The following is a 21,424-nucleotide window of genomic DNA, read 5'->3' as shown; positions in this document are numbered from 1 at the left end:
GGATTCTAAGGAAGTGTTTGAGGGGTGTTGTGTTGTGAAATGGAATGAGATGTGAATTGAATGAATGAATGCAAGGGTATTTATAGGAGTAGTGGAGGGAACATATGGCTATGTCATTTGTAGGTGAAGTAGGTGGATGTTGTAGGTGAAGTAGGTGGATGTTGTAGGTGAAGTGGATGTTGTAGGTGAAGTAGGTGGATGTTGTAGGTGAAGTAGGTGGATGTTGTAGGTGAAGTGGATGTTGTAGGTGAAGTAGGTGGATGTTGTAGGTGAAGTGGGTGGATGTTGTAGGTGAAGTAGGTGGATGTTGTAGGTGAAGTGGATGTTGTAGGTGAAGTAGGTGGATGTTATGTTAAGTGATAAGTGATAAGTGATATGATATGTGGTTATGATATGATAAGTGGTTAAGTGGTGATGATAAGTGATAAGTGATTAAGTGATATGATATGTGGTGATGATAAGTGATAAGTGCATGTGGGTTAACTAATGAAGGAAATGCATGTGCAATGACAATGTGTTAGAATGGATGTGTGTTATGCATGGCATGATTGGGATTAGGAAAGGTTTAAATGTCCTAAAACTAAAGAGAACAAGGTTCCAACACTTTGGCTCCAATTAGGTCTTCAATTTCGTCCAACACTTTGGCTTCAAGCATAAGCTATCCGTCCTTAGCCCAAAAGTGCTCCAAAAGTCTCCAAAATGCATCTTTTTGCTCCTTTAGCCCTTTGGACCTACAAACACACGAAAATAGCTTAAAGTACTAAAATAACTAAAGAAACATAACGTAAATGTACGAGAACAAGCCATTTAAGTCGCATAAATATGCTCCTATCACTAGGTCACATTTCTAGGGCAAGAATGGAACGGTTAATAAAAGAAGGGATTTTACCAAACTTGGATTTCAATGACCTAGTCAATTGTGTCAATTGTTTTAAGGGAAAATTAACCAATACAAGGAAGAAGAATTCGACAAGGAGTTTGAAACCTTTGGAAATCATCCATTCGGATGCTTGTGGACCTTTTTCCATAAGGACTCTTTGTGGTAATGTTTATTTTGTAACCTTTATTGATGATTTTTCACTGTATACTTATCTTTATTTAATCTCCGAAAAATCTTCTGTTCTAAATTGTTTTAAAATCTTTAAAACTGAAGTTGAGAATCAATTGGATTTCTCCATTAAAGTGTTAAGGTCCGATAGAGGAGGAGAATATTATGGTAGGTATACTGAAACAGGTCAGGCTAAGGGACCCTTGGCGTTATTTTTGGAACAAAATGGAATACATGAATCCTGGTACACCACAAAAAAATGGTGTGGCGGAAAGAAGAAATAAGATTCTTATGGAAATGGTTAGGAGCATGATGAGTCACTCAAACCTTCCACAATTCCTATGGGGTGAAGCTTTAAAAATGGCAAACCATGTTTTGAATAGAGTTTCATCGAAGGCAGTAACTAAAACTCCATATGAGCTTTGGACGGGACGTGAGCCAAGTCTTAATTATCTATATGTATGGGGATGTCCTGTAAAGGCTAGGATGTTCAATCCAAGTGAGAAGAAGTTGGATCCTAGATTAGTCTCGTGTAACTTTGTGGGTTTTCTTGACAAATCCAAACGGTATAGATTCTATTCGCCAAACCTATTGAATAGAATTTTTGAAGTAGGACGCGCCAAGTTCATTGAAGATGGAGAAGAAACAGTAGACCTTGTTGATCAAAACGAGGGATCATGGTTTGAAGAAACTGGTATTGTGCAGCCAAAGAAAGAAAATGATAGATTGCTTGACAATGAAGGCAAATCTGCATTTGGCTCAATCATTTCAGGATAATGATCAAAATTGTGGGCTCGTAACTCGATGAATGGTAGGGCATTAAATAAGGTTTTATGGCTGCCATGCATGGTGGTGGGTTCATCATTAATGAATACAACCCAACAAACTGACCCAATCACCACTATAATGAGGAGATTGTAGCCACCAAGAACCAGAAAATCTACAATTCCTAATGATTATTTAGTGTATCTCCAAGAGTTTGATGTTGCTGAGGAAGTAATAGAGGAACCAATGATTTTTCAGCAAGCTATGAACTCTGAGCAAGCAATATTGTGGAAAGATGCAATGGTAGATGAAATAAAGTCCATGGAAGCAAATAAGGTATGAAGTGTTGTTCAAGCACCGGAAAATGTTAAACCAATTGGGTGCAAATGGATTTTTAAAACCAAGAAAGACTCAACTAGTAAAATCGAGAGGTACAAGGCCAAGCTTATGGCTAAGGGCTACACTCAAATGGAAGGGGTTGACTACTCTGAAACCTTTTCCCTAGTGTCAACTAAAGACGGTCTTCGAATCATGTTAGCATTGGTTGCACACTACAATCTCGAACTTCACCAAATGGATGTAAAGACGGCTTTTCTTAATGGTGATTTGAATGAAGAAATTTTCATGGAACAACCACTTGGTTTCATAAAAGAATGAGAAGAAAGAATGGTTGGTAGATTGAACAAATCTATCTATGGGCTTAAACAGGCATCAAGGCAATGGTTCTTAAAGTTTGATGAAAAAGTGACAGCTCTCAGATTCAACGAGAACAAAATCGATGACTGTATATACTTGAAGGTATGTGGCTTGAAATTCTTATTTTTGATTCTATATGTGGATGACATCCTACTAGCTAGCAACTGTTTGAATTTGCTAGTTGAAACTAAGGCTTTACGATGCGAGGATCTATGGCCTGAAACCACTCACCATGGTCAGCCAAACAGCGACGAACGAAACCGATCATTCGGTCACCATAACCATCAGCTTCTCACACATTCACCATGACAAGCACATGGGAGAATAACATCTCGGTGACGGTTGGTGTCCAGACCACGTTGAAAATCGGGATTCCTGGCATAGTAAAAGGTGAGGTCACTGTTTCGGCTGAGTTTAACGACACCTACAAATAGGGAAAATCAATGATGACAGAAGATATGGTGAACTATTAGGTCCAAGTTGAAGTGCTGGCAAACCAAAAGGTGGAAGTAAGCCTGCTAGCCAAGCAGGGTAGTTGCAGCGTTCTCTTCTCGTACTCTCAGATCGACACTTAAGCCAACGACGACAAAGTTTCCAAAGACTTTTATGATGGAATTTACACTGGAGTAAGTTACTTTGACTTCAATTCCATTACCAAACCACTAGTTGATTAATGATGCATATCATGACATCGTTTGGTGAATTACATTCAAGTTTCACATTTTCATTATCATGCAGCATGCACACATACGTAATATGTTGTTGTGTTGTTTTCAGTCGTGATTTCTAATTTTGTGTTTGATATTACAATGCACTATATATAAGCAACCTAGCTAGCTTGCATGGTTAATTGTATCTACCCGCTGAATAAATAAAATTGCACGTTCCTTTTAATTAAGTTTTACCGATGTTTGTTGGGACTTCTCTACCTAACTAAGATTGGATCGAAAGACTAATCGATCTTACGGTAAGATTCTTACCATTGCATTAATAAGGGTAAAAGTGCAAACAGTTGAGTTTGTTATAAGGTTGTTATAACAATTTGTAATTAGTTAATGATTAGTTGGATAAAGATGTAATTAGCTATTAGCTTAAGTGAGTTGAGTCACTAATATGTATATACAACACATGTGTAATCTTATTGATGATGAAGTGAAAGAATAATTTTCTCATTATGGTATCATTAACCTAAGTCCTATGGTATCATTAACCTAAGTCCAACGACCTTCGATCCTCTCCTCTCCCTTCCCGGTCCTCTTTCCTTTGAACCTTCAAACCTAGAAATCCAACCATGGTGAATTATGGTTCTCATTCCTCTGAATCTACTTCCCCAATTCATTTCATTTCGCTCTGATGAATTATTGCTTGATTTCTTTAGCATCCTAGGCAATCTAGTCGATTTCAATCCAGAATATTGGATCTATGGTTCCTATTAAGCTCACAACAACGAACTATCTCACCTGGAGTGCTTTGTTAGCTCTCATGCTTCGCCGGTACAATCTCATCGGAATCATTGACGGCACGATGACTGCTCCGCTGAAGTTTCTTCTTGACTCGTCTAGTAATCGCACCTTTACTCTGAATCCTCAATATGTTATTTGGTTAGAGAATGATCAGAATATCTTGATTTGGATTAATTATACATTATCAAATGCTCTTATTCCATATACTGTTGGAGTCAATTTGGCTCGTGAGCTATGGTCCAAATTGGAATCGCGACTCGTGATTGCATCGCAATCGCACATTCACAAGCTTCGTTTTTGTCTTCGTAACATCACAAAGGGTGATTCTACGACTGCGATCTATCTTTAACAAATTGAAGAAATCGTGGATGCTCATGCAAATGTCAAAGCTCTGATCGAAGATTCTGAGTTAATTTCTATGATTTTACATGGTTTGCCTTCTGAGTATGAATCTTTCATTGATGCAATCCAATTTTGCCTTGGTTCTACCACCATTGATGAACTTCATAGACTTCTTTTAAGCAAGGAGCTTCAGTTGACTGGTTGCAAGAAAACCTTATCGTCATCACCTATTCAAGCCTTCAATTCTTTTGCTGGTCTTCTTCCAACATCGACTGGTGATTTTGGTTCTCAGGCATTCTTTACTCAGAGTGGCTCCAACTCGAATTCCTATGGTTCTCAGCATCATGGTAATTTCTCTAATCTTATGAATTATAACAATCGTGGAAATTCGAGGAATTATCAAGGTTTTTAGGGTAATCAGAGGTTTAATCGAGGCAATCAGGGTAATCACTGCTACAATTGTGGTTCCCGTTCTCAAATCAACAACTCTACTAGAAAGATCTCTTGCCAAATCGGCCGTCAAATAGATCATGAAGCTCCTGAGTGTCCTCAGCGCATGAATCCCAACTTTGGCACCAAGAATCTTCAAACTGCATACAATGTATCCACTACTCCTACTTGGCTCCTTGATTCCGATGCTAGCTCTCATATGACCAACTCTTACACCAATCTGCAAAATCCTGAGGCATACGCTAGACCTGAGCAAGTGTATATTGATGATGGCAAAGGTTTGCCTATACTAAATTCTGGTTCATCTACACTTAGTACTATTTCTCATTGATTTGATCTAAACAAATGTCTTGCATGTTCCTCATCTTAAACAAGATTTGATTTCTACCAATCAATTCATACTTGATAATTGGTGTTCTATTTATTCATATCCTTTTCACTTCATTATGAAAGATCTTTCTTCGGAGAAAACGCTCTTTAAAGGTCATGTGAGAGCTGCATTCTACCCTTTTCATGCATCTTTTGTTGCTGGCAATCAACATGTATTTGCAGCATATGCTAAAGCTTCACAGAATACTTAGCATAAAAGATTGGGCCACCCTGCATTCAAAATACTAAATAAGCTAGCATCTAAGTCATGCAACACTCAGATGCTAGCATCTAAATAAGCTAGCATCTAAGTCCTGTATTTCAGTTTCAAAGTTGTGCTCTAGCATCTGTGTGTTCTAGATTAGGCCACCCTGTATTCAAAATACTAAATAATCTAGCATCTATGTGTTCTAGCTATACTCTAGGAAAATGTTCAAAGTTGTCTTTGCTCCTGTTTCTTGTACATCAAGTAAGCCTCTTGAGCTTCTGCACACTGATGTATGGGGTCCTGCACCACTCATTTCTGTTAATGGATATATCAATATTACATCATCTTTGTTGATGACTACATAAAATATACTTGGTTCTTTCCTCTTAAATCCAAGTTTGATGCCTTTGATACATTTGTGCACTTTAAAGCTTTGGTGGAAAATTTGCTCAGTTCTAAAATTGTCACTCTGCGATCTGACTCTAGTGGGGAATTCCTTAGTCTCAAGTTCATCAATTTTCTTCAAATGCATGGTATTTCACATTAGTTAAGTTGCCCTCACACACCAGAGCAGAATGGTTGTGTTGAGCACAAGCACAGACATCTAGTTAAAACTGCTAAAACTCTTCTAGCAGCCTCTAAGGTTCCTAAATGCTATTGGGTTGAAGCATTTGCCACAATAATCTATCTCATTAATAGAATGCCAACAGCTACAAAATTACAAAATCATCTCATTGGGAATTACTATTTCACAGATCTCCAGACTATACATCTCTGAAAATATTTGGCTGCAGATGTTTCCCTTGGTAGAAGCCTTACACAACTTCAAAACTTTATCCCAAAAGCAAGGAATGTGTTTTCTTGGGTTACAGTTTGAATCACAAAGGGTATAAGTATCTTGATCCTCACACTGGCAGAATGTACATTTCACGGCATGTTACTTTTCCTTTTGCTCAAAATGATCAATTTCAGCAATCAAGTTCAAGGTCCAGTTCTTCTTCATTACAAAAACCAAATACTATTCCAACTATATTAACCTTTCCAATTATATCTCAACCATCTCCACCTATCTCTACTATCTCACCGACAACTTTACCTTCATCATCTCCTATCCATACATCTTCATCACTATCTGCCTCTAATCCTATCTACCTCTCAACATTCATGCCATGCAAACCAGATCAAAATTTGGTATTTTAAAACCAAAAACTCTTCTAGCAACCAAACATCCTTTCTCTTCTGATTTAACCCCAAATTATACACCATCCACTTACCTTCAAGCATCCAAATAACCTCATTGGAGGCAAGCAATGCATGAAGAATTCAATGCTCTTATTCAAACTAGAACTTGGTCTCTGGTTCCTACCAATTCTTCTCAAAACCTAGTTGGTGTAAAATAGGTGTTTAGAATCAAACGAAAGCCTAATGGTACCATTGATAGGTACAAAGCTAGGCTTGTTGCCAAAGGCTTTCATCAACAGCAAGGTCTGGACTATATTGAGACTTTAGTCCAATTGATAAGCCTATCACAATTAGGCTCCTTCTCACTTTGGCTACCAAGTTTGATTGGTTTCTCAATTAACTTGATGTAAGCAATGCCTTTATAGTTTGTATAGATCATTAAGCTAGCATAGATAATAGGTAAGGCTATTCAGAGTTGTCAAATCTAGCTAGATTCAAACTAAATGGAAAGATTAAGACGGTGTATTCAAATGAAATTTTGTGTGAAAGATTTTACAGGAGTTTAAAGCTCACGATCTAAGTGGGGGGAGGGATATATTTTTTAATGTTATAATACGCCATGAATTTACATGGAAATTAAAAATACATAGTAATATATAACAATACATATATAATTAAAAAAACATATTTTAGTAACATTAAAGTTGGAAATCTAATCATCTTCGTATACAAATGAAGAAGTGTGAAAGTCATTTTTAATTAGAGGCAAGTTCTTCGTATTCATTAGTTTTCAAAAGCTATGCCTCCTTGCTATGGGCTTCTTGCTGTGAAAGTAAGGACAGCTTAAAAGTAGCATAGACTCGAACCAAATCTTCTTCAAAATCGAAGAGACCGAATAAAATGAAAAATCGGAAATCTTCTCCGTTGAATAACCATTGCACTTTCAGTTTTTAATTTTTAGTTTTTAAGTGCCTTTTGATAACCATTTTATTTTTAGTTTAGATTTTCATTTTTACATTTATTTTTATGCTTTTTTTAAATTAAAAACTCATTTCATAACTACTTTGAAAACTGAAAATGAAAGCTAAATTTTGAAAACTCATGGGCCTTTTTATAAACATTTCGTTTTAAGTTTTCACTTTTTGTTTTCATTCTCAACATGTTATGTCATGTGCAGAGTCATTTAAGCTTAATACATAAACAATTGATGTGAAAATTAGCTTGACACACAAATTAAACCCTAATGTTGACAATTGTAGTATATATGTAAGTAGGGATCGTTCTAGACCGGGGATTCACTAGGTGAAACTCCCTTATACTCTAGCATCAAATTAATGCATGCAAATTAAGTGTCGACCCTCAATCAACATACATAAACAAGTTTTGATAACTCAGATAAGCAAATCACATTCAATACTCAATAAACAATAACTGGATGTAATCAATTCATATCAAACATATAATCATGGCTTCGAATTCACCTCTAACTATAAAGAAATTAGTTCCTCATGTTCATCATAATTGCAAAACCAAATTAAAATAAACATCAAACTAAAAATAAGGATAGAAATAACCCAGAAACGCTCCACACTCCAATGGCAAGCACGGCTCCCTTTGGATGGTAGATTGCACGGCACAAGTCCTTCCCTCCTTCCTTCCTTGCTGCGGCACTAGAAAGAATTAGGTGTATGTGGTGTGAATTGTGGTATGAGATGGCTGGCTGAATGAATGCTTGAATGAGTGAACGGATGGATAAGGGTGGCAGTTGATTTATGCGGCAGAATGTAGTATTTGTAGGGCTAAACACACGACATATAGTCATTGTTTTGGAGAAGAATTAAACACTCCAAATCCACAAGGAAAAGGCCATCTAGGAATCAGAAACCAAAAAGAATAGGGATAGGGGATACACGGCTTCTAGAAGAAAAACTAAAGGAACCATGCGGCATAGATTTAGGCTTCTAGAAAGGGCTAGGTGCGGCACCAATGTAGGAGAAAGATAAGGCTTCTAGAAACCTGATATTTAGGTGTTCTAATGTCATTTGGATGTCCCCCTTGCAGCAGGAATTAAGGTAGCAAAAGATTAGGATATGATAAGATAAGATAATATTGGATAAGGTTTGGATAAGATAAGGTTGTTTGGATAATGTTCCTTCTTTGTAGCTAATTCCTTATCTTCAATGCTTCCAAATTTGTTCTTCCAGATATTAAGCACATTCCCAGCCTCTCTTGATCCTCAAATTCGTCCATCCACTTTACTCCATGCATGTGCAATCCATTCCAAGCCCAAAACTGCTTTAAATTGCTTCAAAATACACTTTCTTGCCTCTTTTGCCATTTAAACCTACAAACACATGAAAATAGCTTAAATCACTATAATAAATAGAAACTAACTATGTAAATGCAAGAAAACAAGCTAACTAAGTCGCATAAATATACTCCTATCAACAACACATATTGATGAGGTGGAGCACGTAGACTTTTGGGTTCAAATACATAGATAAGGCTTGAAATCCCCGACGTGAGATTCACATGCTTAGTAGGAACCTCAGCCTCCAAAGGCACATGTTGATGGTAAAGCCCTTCCACAGACGAGTTGCAAGGAGAGCCTTGAAATATAGTTCTTTTAAGAGGCAAGTAAAATTCTTTGCAAAAAAAAACCCTTAAATATGTGATTTGGTATTATATGTACCATAATGACTTTCATGTTAGGGTACAACTAGGTGAGTGCAATGGTCAATCCAACATTAATCCAACATTCTCAGTTCAGGTTTAGATTAGGTTCGAGTTCATGTAGGATTGGGTTTTAATTGGTTTGGGCTACTCAGGTGTTTTCCTAATTTTATCGAGTTCAATCTTGTAACATATAAAAAATATAAAAAAATCTTATAACATATTATTTAACAAGATTTTTTAAATTTTAAACCAAACAACTTCAAAAGTACTTTAATTCAGTTTTACACACCATCATCCATACACAAGTTAAACCAAATAGCATGGAGACACATTTTAATGTTTGAACCATGTGAAGTTGAAATAAAATTACAAGACAATACTACGGTTTCAACCAAAAGAATGTAAAAGCAACACTATTATTCGTTGTTGAAATGAAAACTAAACAACAAACTTCAAGTATAACCCTCCCAAACTTGTACCTAGCTTATATAATATGAAGTGGGATGGGTCACATATGCACGAGCGAAATTGGGCTAGAAATCGGGTTGGATTTAAGTTGACATGGATGGGCAAAGTATTAACCTAATCCAACCCAGTAAATGATCAGGTTTCAGTCGGATTGAGGTTAGGCAGGTGTTTACTTCATTCTAACCCTTCAAGTTGGATTTGAAGTCAAATTAGACATGGACGAATTCGAGTTGATCCAATGTAAGTTGCACCCTTACTTTCATGTGATGATTCATTAAGATACACTATTGAGAAGAAAATCCCTTACTTTTACGTCAAAAGAAAATTTCATGAAACAATGAAAGATATATTATGTAAAGCAACTAATACGAATTTGAGAAAACATTGCAGAAAATGAGAAAACCACTACTGAGATGCTAGTGAATGAATCACACGAATTGGTGATGTTAAGGTAATAAGTGTCAAACAAGTTATACAACGTCAAGTAAGAAATTTGAAATAAATGGCTACTTAATGTTACGGTCTAGTAGTATTCTTTTTCACTTATAAGATCGGATTATGTTCAAATTTCGTGAATAACGAATTTAATACCAAATTATTATAGCAAGCTTATAATGTAACTTAGTCCAAAATTCCTCTCCCTTGGTGTAAAAAAATACAAATAAATAAGTGGTGATGCGTATATATATCAAAAGTTTGTTTAAGAAGTTGATGCCGTGCGTCATGTGCCATGCCTTCAAGTAATTCTCTACCAAATGACACATTGACTGACGCAGGGAAGCTCTCTCCAAGTCAAGAAGCAATTAATAATACAGGAATACTTCAAGTATGTTATTAATCTGATTAGGTGATGTGTAAGAAAAATTTATGCATGCGGATTTTGTTGAATGCTTAGGGTTTGTCTGGTGTCTAATTGAACCTGAATGAACAATTATTTAAATTCGCTGCAAGTGTAAAAAAGAAACAGATACTAATTCGATTTTAAACACTAAAACCGACCTTAAGGGTTTATGTGTCACGTTGAACCCCAAATGGATTGGTACGTTGGGTGGTGAACATGTCAAAGGTGGAGGTGAAGGGTCACTCGTGATCGTTGGATCCCCTACGCTCATTCGTGAGCCCTTCTAAAAGCAATCCCAAACATGCTTTAAATGACTGGCATACTAATATTATAATGAGCGAAGTATGGTTGCCCAAATTGACATTGCATCCACATCCATCATGGTGACCATCTACTGCAAGTTTGCAACTATGCAAAGCTCATTGCCCAGATATGGAAGCATTGTAACACCTCCACGATTTGCCCAGGTATTTTGACATGACAACCATAATATAACAAGGATTACAGGTCAACAAGAATCTAGGGCATCCAGCGGCATGCATAGCTTCTTAAGCAACCATCAATGATGAGTAAACTGTCACACAAGTAGGACCATATGTTACAATAGAAGATATATATATATATATATATATATATATATATATATATATATATATATATATTGCAATTAAAAGATGTTGGAAGTATGCCCACAAAGCCACTCATTTGATGCAATAACTTTTGGAATACTTAGTGTTAAATTATTATATGTTTAATGAAGGGCAAAACTTATTGTTAATCACTATTTATTGTATTATGTGTTTAAGTAATAAGGGAATCCAAGGAATGTATTTAATCTAAGAGAGAAGTGATCTAAGTAAGTTAGATTAACGAGACCTTTCTCTTATATTCATTCCTAAAACATTCTTAGCCATAGGATTGTCAATTGGGCATTGACAATCCGTTAAGGTTAGTATGTGTTATGTTAACTCAAGCGTGAGTATGACTAGTCTCAAGTCATTTAGTGTTGGACACTGAGACAAACACATAGGTACTCAAAATGGTAATCAAGTACACTGAACTACGATCAAAAGAGAGTTCGAACATACATGTCTTGTAAGAACTCATAAGTTGCAATATGCAAAGTAGTCCTTTGACCTGAGGCATCATAGATGTCTAATGGTTAGGTCCTTGATCTTTGATCATGTCAAACGCATTCCATCAAGAGTGTCCATGACATTGTTGGGGTCAAGCTATCTAGTCATGTAGGCATATGAATGCACAATAAGGGATCTCTAACCTTCCATGGTGGAGGGAGAATACTCTGAGATATGATTCAGGAGTCTTTGGCCAAAGAACGAATCTGACTTAGGAAGTTTGTTCCAAATCATATTCAATTGAATCATATAGAGAAGTATCACATTGGATAATATACATGAAACAAACTATCACTCAAACAATGTGATTAAGAGTAATATATTAGAGAATGACTATATTGCATTGTAATTGTAACTGGATAGGTTCTCCAACCACTTCTACTTAGCTTGGGTAGCCATGATGAGGTGTCACTAATGGTTTGTGGAAGCCCTGAAGATTAGCAAACAATAATCTTCATCAAAGGGAGAATTGAAATGTAGTTTCAATTCACAATCGATCATTAAGAATAACAATCGTCCACTGCCTCATTACTTGGAACCTAATGGATCGTACATCGAGTAAGGATGAAAGTGAAGAAATATAAATGAGATGGATAAGCAATTAAATGGTTTAATTAAGAACGGTCAAGATTAATTAATTAGTTAATTAATTATACGAAAGGTTCGTATTGGCCTTTCAAGTTAGTTTCGGGTCTCGGGGCCCAAAAGGGTTTTGGTCTACAAGGCCCATTATGTTTAAGTTGTATGACAAGTAAAACAAAATGGGCAAATAGCCCAATAACTAAAGGATGGCCGGCCATAGGGTGAGTGGTAGTGAACTTGGCATAATTGCAAGTTTGCCACTCAAATGTGAAGCGCTATAAAAGGAACTTTATAGCTTTACCACATTAAGGGTTTTCTTTGAGGCAAAAGAGCAAAACTCTTTCTCTCTTTGTCTCCCAAAGAGGCCGGCCACACTTAGAGAAAAATAGCTAGCAATCTTCATTCCTCTAAGTCATCCATTTCATCTTCACACCTCATCCTTTGTGTGGAGACTTAGAGACACCAAACTTTTGGTGTTCTTGGAGTTCCTCTCCTCAAATCCTCAAGGAGAAAAGGAGAAACAAAGAAGCAACCATCCAAGGAGTAAAGGAGGTGACTTGAAGGCCCTCCGCTTGGGTGAATCCTTTGTGTAAACAAAGATGAGCTTCAAGGGTAATAAAACTCAAACTCTCTCTTCTCTTTAATTTTGTCAAAGAGTCTTTTGGCTCACCATTCACTAGGCTTTGAAAGTCATGGGTTTTAGAATTGTTTTGAATGTATGCCTACTTTAAAGTGTTAATAGTTTGCTTATGTATTCAAATGTTCTCACATGTTCTTAGCTAGAACAAATATTTTTCCTTCAAGAACAGGCTACAAGTTGTCATTATAAATCTCAGAGTCTATTCTGCAAGTAAATCTAAAAAAAAATAAGAGTGGTCACTTAATACTACGGTGTAGAGACATTTCTCTTCACTTGTAAGTGAGATGTTTTATATTTGATTCTCGCCAAAGGCGAAGTTGAACCACATTATTATGGTAAGCCTATTATATGGTTTAGTCTACTCCCCCACCTCCTTAGTATATATATATTGTTGTTTGTTTAACAAAATAATAATAATAATAATAATAATAAGAGTGGTCCTGTTTGCACCCCAAAATATAGTCTGGACACCCTATTTCTTTGGACACTCCTAACCGAGTTTAAGCCTTCTCTGGACACCCAAGAAAACATTAAAAATCAACATTTAACATTAAACATTAAAATATAAATTAAAAAAATGAGGAAGGAGAGCAGTACTCCATGTCCGATCACCCCTGCCCATTACTCTTCTCTCTTCCCCTCCTTTATTCTCTCTCTCCCGATGTCTTCTTAATTCTTATCTCTTTATACCATATTTCTTTGTAAACTTCCGATCTGAATCTCTAAATACTGGGTTCCGACCGTAAAAAAATGATCAATGGAAGTTATGGAACTATGGAAGACTAATTTTGAAACCCTAGTTCACTCGGACATACAATTCAGATTCAGTTTTGATAACCTTTACAACCGAAGAAAAGATGAAAACTGAAGAGAAAGAAGGACCCAATGGAAGAGATTTCAGATTCTAGCCTGATTAAAGAGACCATGGCGACAACTTTAGTGGCAGGAGTGGTGCCTGTGCTGCCCCTTATATGCTTTCTCTTTAATTTTTAAAGTTTATGAGTGTCTATTCTAGTAATTATGTAAATATATTTTGTTTAAATAAAATTCTCTTTTTCTTCACTCAAGGGATGCTACAGCTTCTTAGTTTCTCATATTTTTTTTTCTCTCAGATCATCTAGTATGAAATTTAAGTTGAACCCACGAACCTAGTTTTCGAAATGGCATCTGTTTGATGAGAAGGGCGCTGTAATTCTGACGCGGCTTATAAACTGGCGCCATCCGCTGAACCGTACAATCTTTGGGGGGAAGGAAACACTAGCAATCGCCAATGAGGTACCTTGAGGTATAAAAATAAGACCACAGGGGACAAACCGATGTGCCTCAGCCACTCCCACTGAGCCCTGGTTGGTTGTTTTAATAACTTGTTTGGGTCGTAAGAAACTCATATATAAGATTCTCAAAATTCTAAAAATCATAGGTCTAGAGTTTCATTTCTGATATGTGCACAGTGACAAACATGAATGTTTTGTGGTGCACAGAACAAAACAGGAGCATGCTACACACTACGTATCCCAAAACTTGGAACAATAGAGTCAAATCAACTTTTCATATGCTCTTTGAATGCGATAAGACAATATAAGATCAAACATAATCTATGTATTACTTTCATGTTTTTATAAACAATTAACATAAGATAAAAGTTTTTACTAATAGAAGCAATTGACATTCCAGTGTAAGAGAGGATAAAATAAAGACCAAAGAGCGCCACAGCTCTGAAAAGCTTCGCTCAAGCACCAGCCACCTAGAGGTTCAAGAATCAAACCATTCCTGGAAAACAGCCAGACCAGAAAAGATTAAGGAACTATTATTTAAGTTTTACTGAAATAATGTCATCGACGACAATACCTGGCTGCAAGTGAGAATGCTCATATGAGTTTCGGAGTTGAAATTTATCGATCATGTCTATCTATGAAAACTTTAGCCTGCATGCGTATCTTCAATCATCAGGTTCAAATCGTAACTTCATAAGATTAACAGATCCCAACTATTTGGAGCCAACGATAAAATTCTGTAAAGTCATCCAGCCCTATCCAACCAAATGCTCATGTCACCTAGTAGATTGACCATGACTTAACTATCCCAGCCACCAATGCAAAACATCCATCCTAATGTTTATGCCTGCTAAAACTACATTAGGTCCTCTTACATGAGAAAAAGTCCTGAACGGAGTAAGTACATTAATAGCCTACCCCCTAATGTACATGGATTATCCGGTGTCCAGGGAAGTAAAATAGAAAACATAGAAGAATCAAGTCCATTAAACATGGATAAGTTTTTCTAGCACATTGCTCTAGCCAACTTGGCTAAGTCCAAATCTACATTAAACGTGGATAAGTTTAATTCATAAAACAAAAAAATAAAACAAATGATTATAAAAAAAATTTAAAATGGCATATACTGACCTGACCTTAGTGGAGCCAACTAAAGCTGCCTTTGCAAACTCAGCATGGATAAAGCCAAATCCTAAGATATACAGTTCTGACTATGTGAGAACTCCATCTTGACCAACACAGTTTCTCTTGGACATGACCTATAATGTTGTCCCTTTGGTAATCCAGGCGGTTACTTCTGGTTGATGTTCAAAACAACTAAGAGAAATTAAACTTCCGTCCTCCAGTTGCACACCATACTTAAATGGGAGTCTAAGGGTAACGAAACTCTCTGCAGGTAAAACCACTTGGGATCCGATGTTGAACTGCAACTTCTGCTCACGTTCTGGGATTGAGGGAGGTAGACATGATGCCTACATGTAAAACGATTGCAATAGCATGAGAAAACAAAGATTTAAGTTTGTAAGAAAAATCTAATAAACAAAAGAGGAAATAATGTGTTTAACCAGCGATATATTTTGTAAGAATAATAACAGCAACAATGAACAGGTGCATGTTACAAGTGCATAGAACAACAATAATAAACAACATGAAGGATTTGCCATTCTAAAACCAAAACCCAATCAAGAATACTAGCAAACTGATTTATTTACCTTAGAGAATTCTAATTCTTCTGGTGTCAAGTTGTAAAATAAACTATACCAATAAAGTAAAGTAGGTAATATCATAAAGGTTAGGCATACTATACTTGAGAAGGGAGATAGAAATACCTCAAATTGTATAACTGGGCAAGTAGCTAATATCACTGGAAATGGAGGTGTGACCTACAAGCAGAATCTTTAGAGGGCATCGGTAAGGGAGAAAAACATTAGCATGAAATCAAACCTCCTTTAGTCAGGTATAGCATATTCCAGATATTAAGAATGGTACTGCATATTTCAGATGAATAAAATAGGAAAAACCTCGTAGATGGCCAATCCAAAGCAAAAAGTTTAAAGACTAAAACAAACTACTTAGTAACTCTTGTAAAATGCAATGAGAAAAATAGATTATAAGAAACATTCCATACCACAAAAATCCTTTGAAGCTGTGATATTGTGCCAGCAAACTTAGTCATCGGTGAATGTTGCTTATCCCTAGAGATCTTGCAGTGTGGGCAGTTCATATAGATTGGTAAATTTTTATTCAACATAGAGAAAGCACATCCACCATCATCAAGGCTACAAGACGTTTGGGCAAATTATGGACTGCAGATGCACTAAAAGATGTGTGATTTTGCTCCTTCCCTTGTCCTGACTGCATTAGCCCATCTATTTTCAGATTACCATTAGTTACTATCTCTTTTGACTTAGTTACATGTCTCTCCTTATTTGCAGCGGTAGCAGCCATCCTATTTGAATCGCGGTGAACTTTACCACGGAAACCATTCCTACTCAGTTTAGAATTATCTGGCAGGCTATGGTCCGAGTTTTCCTGAGATTCTTTGGGCAATTGATATGAGGTCCCAAGCTCATTAAGATGCTCTGGATTTAATAGAACACGGTGGCCATGGGGGCATTCATGCTCAAATCCAACATACACTATTACATGTTTTAAAGAACGGCTCATTTTTAACTTTTCACCGTTGTTCAGGTCCACACTAATTACATTACTGCCTATTTGTAGATAGGGGTCAACATTTGTGCTATTGGTCCCACTAAAGCTTTCCCGGACAGATAAAACATCTTCAGATTTCCGAGTTCCCTTATCACTAGTCCTTTCTACACTATGATCCCTTGCCCTAGTTTTCTGATTACTCTTATCTAAACCTGGTGAAGATTTTTCCCTCTGCAGGATAGAAGGAAATCCTGAATCTGCAGCGAATATTCCGGAGACGACCTCAGAAAAAGCTTTACGCATGGTAAAGTTGGGAAGACCTTTACCAAAATTGATTTTAATTATTATCATCAAGCACTAAGTCCTCTGCAAGGTTTATGTGACTTGCTACTCCAGAGTTTAACTCCCTTGTGAAAAACAGCACATCAGCTTTAGATTCAAACTTGAGGTTTATAGCTACGGAACCTTGATGCACTGCACTGGTAGGTAAGTCATTTGGGCTTATCTGTTTTTCCAAATATATTATCCATTTCAAAATAAACTTCTGAGTGGAAGAAAACCCACTTTAAAGCAAGCCTTACAAGGTTCATAGTACTTTGCAACACCAATGCGGATCAAACTCCATGAGGAAGGTTGAATAAGGCCTGTATTGCTTACTTTAGGTAGTTGAAGTGTGGGAAGGTGCTTGTCAGTCTGGTTAGCAATTGAAAGTAATGTTTGCTGACTCAAAGTCAAAAGGATCAGATCTTAGTTTCCGTGAATGACCACAAGAACATGCGTGTGTTAAAGTTGTTAGGATCCCCTAGCTGATAGGGTTAGATTCCTTGTTTTTAGGTTTAAAGTCGTGCATAATAATCCCTATACTTAAGGGACAAGTTTATTTGTTTTGGACTTAGTCCTGCACCACGATTCTAGGCTGTAAAGTCGTGGGTTATTATTTCCCTTCCTGTTTTGATGTAAGGCCATTTAATAGCCATATTTGTTCTTTAATTCAATAAGATAATTCTCCCAACAATCAAGTGTATTCTAATTTTTGCATAAACAAGTTCTTTATTGTTATGTTGGTTCTAACATCTGGCATCAGAGCCCCATCACGAGGCCTGACCAAAAGTTTGTATCACAATCACCAACGTAAAGGAGCAACAACATACAAGCGAGAGCAGTTTTGTGCAGCCTGCTATCCCAAGGTTCGACGGACACTATGATCACTGGAGCATGCTTATGGAGAATTTTCTGCACTCCAAGGAATATTGGAGCTTGGTGGAAACTGGGATCTCTGCAACAACGGAAGGGATGGATCCCACTGAGGCACAAAAGAAGGCAATTGATGATCAAAAGTTGAAAGACCTGAAGGCTAAGAACTATTTGTTCCAAGCCATTGATCGATCGATTCTAGACACGATATTGAAGAAAGATACAACGAAAGATATATGGGACTCTTTAAAGCAAAAGTATTAAGGGACAACATGAGTTAAACGTGCTTAATGACAAGCTCTTCGCAATGAGTTTGAAGTGTTGCACAGGAAAGCTGGAGAATTGGTGAATGACTACTTTAGAAGAACTTTCATCATAGCCAATAAGATGAGAATTCATGGAGAAATGATGGAGGATGTGGTGATCATTGAGAAGATTTTGAGATCTATGACTCCAAAGTACGACTACGTTGTGTGCTCGATCAAGGAATCAAACGATTTGGATACTTTGTCCGTAGATGAACTTCAAAGTAGTCTCTTGGTGCATAAATAGCGGATCAGTCGCCACACTGTGGATGAACAAGCAGTTCAGATCACTCACGGAACTCAGTTAGGAGGAAGAGGTGGTGGTAGAGGCACCTATCGAGGAAGAGGTAGGTTTAGGTCTGATAAATCTACCCTAGAGTGTTATAGTTGTCATGAGCTTGGGCATTTTCAGTGGGAGTGTCCCAAAAGAGTAAGAGATATAAAGGCAAACTTTGCTGAGACCAGTGAAGAGATGCTTTTAATGGCGTATGTGGATATCAAGGAGGCTGGAAGAGATTACCTGTGGTTTCTCGATTCTGGGTGCAATAATCATATGTGTGGGAAAAGAGAATTATTTTCCCAATTTGATAGCAATTTCAGAGAATTAGTGAAGCTGGGCACAAGTTTTACTGTGCTAAGGAAGGGTAGTATTCAACTGGAAGAAAATGGGATCATGCAAGTGATTACTAGAGTTTTCTTTGTGCCAAAGTTGAAAAATAATTTACTAAGTATTGGTCAATTGCAAGAAAAGGGTCTCGCAGTATAATTTACTAAGTATTGGTCAATTGTAAGAGAAGGGTCTCGCGGTATTCATGCAACACAAAAGTGCAAGATCTTTCATCTTAAGAAAGGTTTAATCATGGAAACCAAGATGGCATATAATAGAATGCTTGTTGTGATTGGTCGTTGACCACCAAAGGAGGAAATCTGCTTCTCCTTGCTGCCCACAGATCAAGCCCAACTTTGGCATTGTCGTTATGGCCATCTCAGTTGGAATGGTCTCAAAGTTCTTCAACATAAAAATATGGTGGAGGGGTTGCCTCAATTGAAAGCTTATCTGAAAGTTTGCGACGATTGCTTGATAGGAAAACAACATCATGATCCTTTTCCAAAGGAAAGTATATGGAGGGCATCTGGAGTTCTTCAATTAGTGCATGCGAACATATATGGGCTAATAAATCCAATCTCAAACAGCAAAAAAAGGTATCTCATTACCTTTATTGATGACTTCAATAGAAAAACTTGGGTTTATTTCTTGATGGAAAAATTAGAAGCATTTGCTACTTTTAAATACTACAAAGCTAGGGTTGTGAAGGAAGCCGAAGCATTTATAAGGAGTCTTCAAACTGATCGTGGGGGAGAGTTCACTTGCTTTTGTAATGTGAATGGCATTCAAAGACAATTAACGGCTGCATATACACCCCAACAGAATAGGGTCGCAGAGAGGAAAATTCGCACCATCATGAATATGATGCACAACATGCTGTCAAAAAAGCAAATCCTAAAAACCTTCTGGCCTGAAGCAGTGAACCGGACAGTGCATGTCTTGAACAAAAGTCCAACACTTGTCGTGAGAAGCAAGACACCAGAAGAAGCCTGGAGCGGATCCAAGCCTTCAATAAGTCACTTCAGGGTCTTTGGATGCATATCTCATGTTCATGTACCTCATAACAAGAGAGTGAAGCTTGATGTCAAAAAGTCTGAAATGCATATTACTTGGGGTAAGTGAAGAATCTAAAGCTTACAGATTATTTGATCCCATTTCTCAAAAAATAATTGTGAGCCGAGATGTGGTATTTGAAGAAGATCAAAGGTGGAACTGGGATAACAACCACAAGCAAACTATTTTGGCTGATTTAGAGTGGGAAGATGATGAAGACGTAGGTACAGATGGAGGCAATGGAGAGGAACTTGACGTCAACATCACTGCTGAAGATGAACAAGGAGATATAAGTTTCGTTTAAAGTGACTTACTAGAAGGAAGGGGCTCTTCAAATGGTGACAGTCTTTTCCATGAAGGATGAGTTAGAAGACCACGAGGGTGGATGTGAGATTATGAGAATGGTCAGGGCCTCTCCGATGAAGAAAATGTGGATATGGCTCATCTAGCCTTATTCTCTGATAATGATCATTTGACATACGAGGATGCAGTAAAGAGTAGCAAATGGAAGCAGGTCATAGACGCTGAAATTGAAGCTATTATGAGGAATGACAGATGAGAACTCACCTAGATGCCATATGGAGGGAAAACAATTGGCGTAAAATGGGTTTTTAAAACAAAACTCAATGAAAATGGGGAAGTGGACAAATACAAGGCTCGACTCATTGCAAAAGGGTACAGTCAGTAGCTCGTTTGGATACCATTTGAGTGGTTATCTCAATCGCTTCCCAGAAAAGTTGGATGATCTACCAACTAGATGTCAAGTCTGCATTTTTGCATGGGAAGATAGATGAAGAAGTGGTTGTTGATCAACCTTCTGGTTATGAACAAAAAGGGCACGAATCCAAGGTTTATCGACTGAAAAAGGCTTTGCATGGACTTAAACAAGCTCCTCGAGCTTGGTATAGTCATATAGAGACCTATTTTGTTCAAGAAGCCTTTAAGAAATGTCCTTATGAGCATACCTTATTCATAAGAACAGCATATGGAGGTAAATTATTAATTGTGTGCCTTTTTGTTGATGATCTCATATTCACTGGTAATGATGAAATTATGTTCGAACACTTCAAGAAATCCATTATGTTTGAATTTGATATGACTGATCTTGGAAAAATGAGATATTTTCTTGGGATTAAAATTTTGCAAAGGTCAAATGATGTTTTTATCAACCAACGAAAATATGCTCATGAGGTATTGGAGATATTTAATATGGATCATTGCAATCTAGTGCACAATCCAGTGGTTCCTGGTTTTAAACTCACAAGGGATGAAGATGGAGTAATAGTTTATGGCACTCCTTACAAACAGATCATGGGAAGCCTTATGTACTTGATTGCCACACGTCCTGACTTAATGTGTTTAGTAAGTCCAATTAGCAGGTACATGGAACGTCCCATTGAGATTCATCTGCAAGCAGCAAAGAGAATGCTAAGTTATGTGAAAGGCACAGTTAGTTTTAGGTTGTTCTAC

The 21,424-nt window shown here is 37.1% G+C and overlaps 1 protein-coding gene across 1 annotated transcript; it reads left to right on the top strand.

Annotated features, from left to right (window-relative positions):
• Positions 1-18,016: 18,016 nt before the first annotated feature.
• Positions 18,017-19,060, top strand: LOC137743045 (uncharacterized). The gene is made up of 3 exons (XM_068482964.1): positions 18,017-18,246; positions 18,319-18,460; positions 18,542-19,060. The coding sequence occupies exons 1-3, from the start codon at positions 18,017-18,019 to the stop codon at positions 19,058-19,060; spliced, it is 891 nt and encodes a 296-aa protein (XP_068339065.1).
• The last annotated feature ends 2,364 nt before the right edge of the window (positions 19,061-21,424 follow it).

Source organism: Pyrus communis, chromosome 8 (genome assembly GCF_963583255.1).
Source record: "Pyrus communis chromosome 8, drPyrComm1.1, whole genome shotgun sequence".
NCBI classification, from domain to species: Eukaryota; Viridiplantae; Streptophyta; class Magnoliopsida; order Rosales; family Rosaceae; genus Pyrus; species Pyrus communis.
This window is presented reverse-complemented; position numbering and strand designations above follow the sequence as displayed.